Source organism: Lampris incognitus, chromosome 15 (genome assembly GCF_029633865.1).
Source record: "Lampris incognitus isolate fLamInc1 chromosome 15, fLamInc1.hap2, whole genome shotgun sequence".
Classification (NCBI taxonomy): Eukaryota; Metazoa; Chordata; class Actinopteri; order Lampriformes; family Lampridae; genus Lampris; species Lampris incognitus.
The window spans coordinates 11,170,360-11,180,273 of record NC_079225.1 but is presented as its reverse complement, the minus strand read 5'-3'; the positions used below and the strand labels follow the sequence as shown (position 1 = coordinate 11,180,273).

General features: G+C 44.2%; 1 protein-coding gene across 2 annotated transcripts; it reads left to right on the top strand.

Annotated features, from left to right (window-relative positions):
* The first annotated feature begins 258 nt into the window (after positions 1-258).
* On the top strand, positions 259-9,628 carry katnbl1 (katanin p80 subunit B-like 1). 2 transcript variants are annotated; one of them, XM_056294717.1, is made up of 10 exons: positions 259-375; positions 1,092-1,218; positions 1,335-1,372; positions 1,593-1,854; positions 2,117-2,232; positions 2,340-2,390; positions 5,537-5,626; positions 5,715-5,819; positions 8,607-8,700; positions 9,069-9,628. In XM_056294717.1, exons 2-10 carry the CDS (start codon positions 1,210-1,212, stop codon positions 9,099-9,101), a joined length of 798 nt encoding a protein of 265 aa, XP_056150692.1. In that variant the 5' UTR covers positions 259-375; positions 1,092-1,209; the 3' UTR covers positions 9,102-9,628. The 2 variants fall into 2 exon arrangements, with proteins under 2 accessions (XP_056150692.1, XP_056150693.1); XM_056294718.1 differs by lacking the exon at positions 259-375 and having other exon boundaries at positions 420-1,218.
* Positions 9,629-9,914: the final 286 nt, after the last annotated feature.

Here is a 9,914-nt window from a genome sequence, read left to right as displayed (position 1 = left end):
AAAGGGGGGGGTCCTAGTTTGGTTTTAGGCTCTATATGGCGCCTATCTATCAATTCCCTTTAAATCTCCATCTAAATAACCTACGTTAAGAATTAAGGCTAAAAGTGATTCTGAGAATTGCTGTGGGGGAATGTTTAATTTTAATGCTGGGCGCTGTGACCCTATTCGGCCGCCAGAGGTCGCCAAAACTGTATTCATCTTTCTGACGTCAATCCCACAATTCCCGCACGCCCGCTGCTGTATTTATTTGAATGGTGAGACCTCTGAAAAGACAGCCGGCGCACAGTAGCGCTAAGAGTTCAGAGACGTTTTTCCCCCCACTTTCTGGAAACGTTACACCCGAGAGGAGTACAGGGCGCCTGTCACAATGAAGCGGTTTGTAACGAATCAGCGCCAGATTTTCAAACTTTGAACGTTGACAAAAAAAAAAGAAACAGAAGCTTCGCACGCCATATGTTTCCCCGAGTTGGACGGCTAGCTAAGCTAGCTAGCTTGCCGTCCAACTCGGGGAAACATATGGCGTATAGCCTAGCTAGCTAAGCTAGCTTGGTCTCGCTAGCGGCCCGGCTAAAGACCTGCTTAACCAAACAGGTCCTTCCAGGTACCCTCGGATGTTTAAAGCGAGCTAGGCTAACCGCTCGGCTTCCCAAATGTTCGGCCCGGGGGCGGGGGGGGGGGACTGGGTCGTAGTTAGCCGGCGTTACGTGGGTGCCGAACTTAGTTTTCATGGAACTTGCTAAGTTGGCTGATGAGCCGCATCTTACACGACATTAAGCATTTGCTGTAGCTCGCTAGCGTTAGCCCCCCCAGCTCTGACGTCAGCTAGCGTTATTAGCCAACGCCTTCGTCGCTGCTGGGTTGTTTACAACAAAAGCTGGGGACGGTGTTGGCTCCGTCTCACAGGTTTGACATGGCAGGGACACTCTTGGTGTGTCCCGGTGTTTGCTGCCATGATACTCATCCTGGGTGAAGCTATGGCCTGTGACTTAAAGTATTAACGTTGACAGATGTGCTCATAACTTGTGATTGTTTCGTCCCACCAAGTGCCCTGGGTGGGCTTTATTAACGTGTGATTGTGTTGTCCCACAAAGTGTCCCTTGCTATGGCCGCTGAACGTGATGATGGCCTGCAAAGGGGATCTCTTAAATCCAGCTGGGGGAAACTCGTGGCTTTCTGCAACCCTGCCTGCACCTCGCTGCTGAACAGAACATGAAGCAGGTGGGTGTATGCGAACTGAAAATGACTGTTGGGTAAATAACACTCAGGTTTACTGGTGACAAAAGAGTGGCATTGAGATTTGCACTGGTGGCTTTATTCCTTATCTCTTGTTTTAGGTGGATTTTTTAAATAAGGAAGAGTTAGCTAAAGACAGGTGAGTCTTGATTGATTCGTGTGTGTGTGTGAGGATCATCTCATCTTGACTAAATATATTCACTCTCTGCATCCCCACAGATCACACTGTCAGTTACTGGACCGTCAAGGCACTTTTCCATGATCACGAGCACCATAACAATGACTATGAACCCCCTAACGTGTTGCTTTATGTTAACATCATCTTTAAATTCAGTCACTCTCATCTCTCCTCGTGGCAGGTATCTGGGCACAGCGAAACAAGTGTCTTTGTACACAAGGAAGAGGCATCAAGTGGAAGCGTCAAGCTTAAAGGTCTGCTGCCAGTCGTCACGTGTAGGCTGGGCCTGTGACACCGGTATGGCCAACAAAGAAAATGAGTTGACATGCTCTGAGGATCTACGCAGTGTTTACTACAATGACAACTGTGGGCTCCCTGTGAACTCTGTTGAGGCCTCCAAGATGACAGGGGTTGGCTCCAAGTATAGTGATCACTTTACTGAGGTGAGAGACCTTGACAGAGATTACCTTGACACTCTCTTTGGAGAAATGGGCAGTGTGGATTTGTCATGTGCATGTTTAATTTCATCTGTTTGGATGAATTTTGACCATTGTCTTGATGCATGCAGAATAATCCAGGTACAGAAATCCGAGAACGTTGAATCATTTCATCGTAAATGTTGTGTCCAGATGAACTGATTCAACTTCCTGGGAGTTTTGACTATTCTAATAATCATTTAAGACCCACTGTACGTTTTTTTTCCAGCTATCAAAAGATCATGAAGCAATGACTCATGTACTTTTTGGAAGGAATCTCCGGTTAAATGTAGCTTTGACATTATGGCGACGAAATGCCAGTGAATTAGTGGCCTACCTAATAAGGTAAAAAATTGAAACAAAGATTTATTCTCAGCATCCTTGGTCACTTTTTTAATACATGACACTTACATCTTCAATTGTTTCTGCTTCCTTTTCTTGGGTTCTGTCAGAATTGAAGATAAAGGTGTGCTGCTTGACTGCCTACCTGTCTTAACAAAAAAGTAAGTCTCAGCTATTTACTTTTCTTTTGAAGGGAGCATCTTTAATCCACTCTAATTTACTCTTCAATAACTAGACTGCATATGTGAAATACTGTATACTATCTGTACTTATCGTCATGATCTTGATTTGCGTATGTGGTTTCAAGTGAAAGGCTTATATAAAGTAAATAGAGTTTTTCTGAATCTAAATTTGTACCTGCCTTTCGCAGTAGTTCCATGAAGGCCACATAAAAAGAGCGACACAAAAACACAGTTGCCAAGAGCAGAAATGCTTAATGCTCTGGTATCTCCTCTTGCCTTTATTTAAATTGCTATTCACTGCAAAGTGTCAGGTTAGTAAGTTTTTTTTTAAATAGCAGTTTGAGCCTTACTTTAGGATAGAGAGGGATATTGTTCAACAAAAAAACTTTTCCAAAAAATGCAATTTCACTAAAGAGTGAAAACCACACCAAACATAAAATTTGCAGGCTGTACAACATAACATCTATGGGCATGCTAGTTTGGCCAGTGGTTCTTCCTTTGCAGATGTGATGCTAAATGTTCAACTGTTAAAGCTTCTGCAAGGACTTTTGGATTTTGTTTGACTTTGCATGTCCCTGTTAACAAAAGTGTGGAAGTATAGTTTTTCACACTTGTTAGAATCAAGGGCTTTCCTTCAGATAGGAATGCATCAAGTTCTGATTACCTTTCTACATAGGTGCTTACTTAATTTGAGCCTTATTGAGGTATATGTCACTTGATAATTACTCCCTGGAAGATCATTCTCTTATCTTGTGAGATGATCACTCTTTCTATATGCTAACTACTCTTGTTGATTAAAGAAAGTTGAATCAGTTCATCTGCATACACGTTTATTGACAGATACGTTTCATTACTTGTCTAAGTGACCTCTTCAGTCTAAATTGACTGCAGGTATCCTCACCTATATAAACAATACAGTGGCATAACGACCGAAACCAACGATCAGTGGCATATGCAAACGTAGGCGTGGCCACTAACTGGAGTTTCAGTGGCCATGTGTACTATTCACAGGGGAATTGGGAATATTTGCAGTCACCACATTGTAAGATGGTGACAGATGTACTCTTAGGCCCTCCCCCGCCTTGGTTCAGGGATGGTCATCTTCACATAGATAGCCTCTTTGACTCCCCGTTCAAGCCAGCGCTCCTCCCTATCAAGGATGTGCACATCCTCATCCTTGAAAGAGTGGCCACTGGTCTGAAGATGGTGTAGACTGGAGTCCTGGCCTGTCGTGTTAGTTCTCCTGTGTTGTGTCATCCTCTTGGCCAGCGTCTGTTTAGTTTCCCCAATGTTCAAGTCATGGCAGTCCTCCTGGCACTTAACAGTGTATACTATATTGCTCTGTTTGTGCTGGGGGACCTGATCCTTGGGGTGGACCAACTTCTGGCACAGCTTGTTTTGGGCTTTGAAAGCAACTGAGACGCGGTGTTTGGAACTGCGCATCTCAACTTTTCCGACACTCCCGCCACATACAGAATCACCACTGGTTTATGTTTAGACAGCTGTTGTCCTTCTCCTCTCTTCGATTGGCTGGTGCACTGTTTGGGCGTCTTCCTGGCTTTGACAAACTCCCAGTTAGGATAACCACACTTAACCAGGGCCTGTTTAATGTAGGAGTCCTCCCCTTCCTCGGTCGCTGTGTCGGTGGAGATGTTCTCAGCTCGGTGGTATAGCGTCCTGATGACTCCTAGTTTGTGCTGCAGTGGATGATGAGAGTCAAATCTTAAGTACTGATCAGTATATGTTGGTTTACGGTAAACATCAACAATCAAATGTCCCCCATCACCAATTGCAATTTCACAGTCTAAGGAGGCTAACCTGTAATTTTTCACATCCTCCCTGGTGAACTTGATGTGGTTGTCCACATCAAGTACTCTTGATGCAAAGAACACCAGTCTATGTCCCAGGCTAAACCCGATGGTATTTAATGTCATTTCATTTACATTTTTTTTCCACTTTGTTGTTGGAGCCAGTAAGTCTGTCATGCCATGGTGATACAACCCTGTGAATTTAAATCACATCCTGTGTACATTGCTATTCACCATAGAAAAAAAATTGCTCCTTTTCATATGAGGAGCCAGTCCATCAGAATGACTGTATGCCACTGGTCTCCCTCGCCTGCGATTGCAAGATTAAAGTTATCTGAACTTTTCACTCTACAAGTGCCGACTTTGAGAATTTAATTTGTTGTAGGAAAAATTGTTCCACAAATGCATTAGTGTCTTCGTGCAGGCTCGATAATCCAGGAAAGAATATCTGATTACAAACATCTACATTCTCTGTCATGTGGCATGTGCATTTGTTGTGAAGAGATAGATGCCTACGACACATGAGAAGAGGTGTGGTATTTTGGGGGGAAAAGGAGTGTTTGTGGGCATCCGGGTAGCATAGCGGTCTATTCCGTTGCCTACCAACACGGGGATCGCTGGTTCGAATCCCATGTTACCTCCGGCTTGGTCGGGCATCCCTACAGACACAATTGGCCATGCCTGTGGGTGGGAAGCCGGATGTGGTTGGGTGTCCTGGTCGCTGCACTAGCGCCTCCTCTGGTCGGTCACGGTGCCTGTTTGGGGGGGGGGAATAGCGTGATCCTCCCATGCGCTACGTCCCCCTGGTGAAACTCCTCACTGTCAGGTGAAAAGAAGCGGCTGGTGACTCCACATGTATCGGAGGAGGCATGTGGTAGTCCGCAGCCCTCCCCGGATCGGCAGAGGGGGGTGGAGCTGCGGCCAGGACGCCTCAGAGAGCGGGATGATTGGCCAAGTACAATTGGGGAGAAAAGGGGGAAACCCCTCCCCCCAAAAAAAGAGTGTTTGTATCTCTAATTGAGGCGATGTATTCCATTTATGTGCAAACATTGTTTCAGATTTCGTGGAGAGTCCAGTGTGAAGATAAGCATCTGGAACATTATGTAGCAATATCTATCATTTTTTCACTGCTGATGGTCTCATTTACTTATGTCATCCGTATAGAAGCATCAAAATGAAATTGAGACTGATCATCAGTGAAAAACGTTATAGCGGCTTTAATGAATGTTTTATCTTGTTTTTCTCCAACTTTTTGGAAAATGACTAGCCAACTGGAAGTCTTTGTTGAATGGGTTTTTTTCTCCCCCCTGTTATTAGCCTTCAAGATGAAGCACCGTGTGTATCACTTGGCTGCTGCGTTGACCTTCTACCACAACTGAAAGTGGTTCTTGCCAGTAAATATGAAGAGTGAGTGTGCCATGTAGACTATCTGTGTATGGCGACTTCCCCTCGTTGAGATTATATTTGGACCCATTGCTTTCTCTTCCTTTTCCAGACACATAATTGTGGGTTTACATTGGGTTCGGTCCGTCATCAGGAAATGGTGGCCAGAACTTTCTACAAATGGCAAGAGCTTGCAAGACACTTGTTCAGAAGACAGGTAGGCATATGAATAGAGGCACAGGTAGGTGCTTAAGTATAGCAAAATAAGCTATAACATATTAAAAAACAACATTTTATCCCTTTTCAGAATGCAGTAGAGGTATCAACTACAGGATGTTTTATACTTGGCTTGATGCCTTAAAAATATTTGTATACACTTTAAATAATTCGAAGCAGTGGCATAAATATCCCTCTGCTATGGTTTAAGAATGCTCCAAGGAAGACATGCAAATCATACTTGTAAGAATACACATGGAAATAGCCAGTACTAAATATTAGTGGTCATACCAGTTGTTAATTTAATTTTAATGGCATGGCTTCAGTATAAGAAGTACAGCTGGAACGCCCGCTCTCAGAATTGGTGTTTGGAAGTGGCGGTGTAAAGTTTTTATAGCACCGGAGCAGGTGGTGTTAGGCTGATTTTAAAGATGAGGTGGGTGTGGATATTAGTCCTGCACACAATAGTAAAATCAGGCAGACAGCTGTCACCTCTCCATTCTGTTATATCCTGAGTCACTCCATGTGGTTTTGACACGCAACATGGCAAGAGGGGGACTTGAACTCACTACATGCTTCAATATTTCAAAGCCGTGTTCAGCAGTATTTTTGATATTAACAGTGAATCAGATGTAATGTGAAAGGATCGCTCGTGTGAGAGTCAATACCCCAGATTAGTTTTCACTTAACTTTTGGCTCATTGTTTGGTTTTGCTGGTCATGAAATGCCCCCCACCACCATATAAAGTTTGTCACTTACAACTCGTGGCTCAGAACGCAGTCCGACACTCGCAGAGAGGAAAGGAAGCAAGCATGGTAACATAGAAATATGTAGGCTGTTAGTAAGTTGGTGAGCTAACGTGTTAGCAAAAACCTGTGGACTTGGACACCCAGAAGAAATCCAGTATTGGGGTCACTTTTGAGTCCTCTGCAAGCACTATCCGGCTGAACATACGGATTGCCGGCAGGGTTGGGCAAAGTGTCAACATTTCTGATTGGGCACTGCCACCCCTTCACTCGGTGATTGCTGATGTATTTGGGAGGCAGGGCTAACGAGTGCTGAAGAAATGTTGTTTGTTTTTTGTTTTTGTTTTTTTGAGATATGACTACTTAAATACACCAGATAGTCAAACGGTTTTTTTTAATTACATGATAGGCTGTATGTGATTTTTTTTTTTTAAAATAATTGACCAAACAAACATTTATTCTGTTTTCGAAGTAAATCTGTGTTTAACTTATCCTCTGAATAGGGACGTCCGGGTGGCGCAGCGGTCTATTCCGTTGACTGCCAACACGGGGATCGCCGGTTCGAATCCCCGTGTTACCTCCGGCTTGGTCGGGCGTCCCTACAGACACAATTGGCTGTGTCTGTGGGTGGGAAGCTGTATGTGGGTATGTGTCCTGGTCGCTGCGCTAGCGCCTCCTCTGGTCGGTCGGGGCGCTTGTTCGGGGCGGGGGGGACCGATCCTCCCACGCGCTACGTCCCTCTGGCGAAACTCCTGTCAGGTGAAAAGAAGCAGCTGGCGATGCCACATGTATCGGAGGAGACGTGGTAGTCTGCAGCCCTCCCCGGATCGGCAGAGGTGGTGGAGCAGCGACCGGGACGGCTTGGAAAGAGGGTTGTGGCTAGATAGGATACAGCTACCAACGGAAGTGACGCAAATTCTCACCGGCTGGATGTCAACAAAAGATGGCAAAGCGGAGAATTCGTTTCTGGGCTTGACATTATGCGTCAACCCTAACCCCAACGACAGATTTTGTGTGTTTCCTCCAGTTTTTTTTAAATTTCCCTCAAATGATCGATATGCAGGGAAACTTTGAAAAAAGCTGGTGACTTCTTCTGCCGTCATGTCTACTACCACAGACGCCTTCACCTATCGCCATAGCAACGAAATCCAGCTTGAGAATTTGCGTCACTTCCGTTGGTAGCTGTATCCTATCTAGCCTCAACCTCGAAAGAGTGGGGTAGTTGGCCGGATACAATTGGGGAGAAAAGGGGGGAGAGAAAAAAAACGTATCCTCTGAATTGTGCAGTTTCGTCTTTGTTGTCCTGCATATGCTGCACTGAACTGTGCTTTAATGAACCATAGAAATGGCCCTTATGGCTTTGCTGCACTCAAGACTAAACTGCATGTCACCAGAAATGTCCTCAGAATAACATTAGCATAGGTGCACATACACAAGACAGCAGACAAGATACAATGTGTGCTATTTCAAACGCACCATAGTTCGGTTAACAATGAAGAAGGAAGTGATGAAGAAATAAGCGGGGATGACGGCTAACCTGCTAGGCTATCGAAGTGTCCAGTTTAAGCTACCACCTGTGTGGCGATGGCCATGCGTTGATTAGTAAGCGGGGGTTTGTGTTGTCTGATGTAGGCTATATGTCCTGAATGAAGTCCAAGCTGCATGTTCTACTGCAGCTTCTTTGACTCACACTTGGCACCTTGAATTCTCAAGGATGCAGAAATTTAAATAACCAAAATAAAGGCTTTTAAATTGGCCCCCCAAAAAAATCCGCTAGTTGTGGATTTAGCCTCCTCACCCGATTCCCAGTATACGTGTCTCTCGGCACAACCCTAATAGGGAGCATGTTGTTTGTTACTCTTCGGCCATCTTAGACACGCGACTGGAGGGATGACGAGCGGCCTGGCTATGAGTGTGTGTTTCGGGATCTCTGTAGCCCTACCGTCTGACGTCTCGTGGTCAGAAACCGTTTAATGCAGCTTTAAGCATGTACTGTAAATTACATTGTCATAATAAAAGCATGATTGGCTGTATGTTTGCAGAAATATTGAAATCATGAAACAGCGGTTAAAGGATTTGTGGAAGGAAGGAACCCAGTTATGTTTAGTTCCGGGAACTACAGGTGAAGTGGCAAAGGTGAGAGTGATACCACACCAAGTTCAATTCGAAAATTCTTCGTGGTTTCTGTGGCGATTGAAAACCAGAAAAAGCAATGGAATGTTAAAAATGTTCATCAAATATGAAAAGAAAAGAAAAAAAGCAGGTTTTGGATGTGTAATGGAAAAAAAATTGTGATTTTTCTTCTAATTTGTCAAACGTTTAATGTCAGGCTTGGATGCTGGTGAGTCTTGGATACTATTCTAAAGCAGTAATGGCCCAAATTACAAATTTCCCACCTAATAAAGCACAAGATATAGTTCCATCCATCTACATGTTTGGTAATGTAATGCAGATTTATGTTGGCGAATTATATTTTAACGCATCATTTTACTCTCTTGTTTCAGGCCATCGAGTCTTATTTGTCACAACTGCCCTGACAATGTGTATGTAGCACTGAGGATGTGACCACTACTGCCGGAACATGGCTGTGTATTGACTTGGTAAAGGTGCCAGAGAAAAGGACCTCATAACTCTGCCACTGAAACCTTTTATCAGTGGGACTGACCAAGTTGGCAATGCAGGCAACTCCCTCATTCAGAGCTTGAGACTATTAAGGAGGGCAAGAAAAGCTTTTATACAAGAAACAAGAAATGACTGCTTCACATTGAAGTGGATCGTCTTTTGACGGGGTATTCGACAGACCTTCGCGAAACTGGCTCTAAGTCACTTTAAGTGCCAAGCCCTCTTTGAACACTATTTGACATGATGTGTGAATGCGCTTGTGGATGGAAAGGATGCCCCTGTTCTAAATCATGCACCTGGGTTCTTCTGGATCAAGAACTTGAAACTGCAGCAGTCTTAAGTTATTAGTGCTGTTTTTTTTTGTTTTCATTTTGCCTCTTCATATGACATTTGACTGTATAATCACAAAATCGTGGTTGTTTTAACCAACTTTAAAATAAAATTGGTAAAAATTCAATCTTGTCTCTCTTCTCTTTTGGCCACCACAACAAATTATAGGGACCATGTAGGGACAACATCCTCTGCACGTTGTCCGCCTTGGGAGAGAGATCCCTCCTCTGTATGGTTTCTCCCTGTTAAAAGGTTGGTTTTGGGTTTTTTTAGGGAGTTGCTCCTTATCCGAGGAGAGGGTCTAAGGACAGGATGTTGTGTTGCTGTAAAGCCCCTTGAGGCAAATTTGTGATATTGGGCTGTACAAATAAAATTGACTTGGACCACGTCAGGTCCAT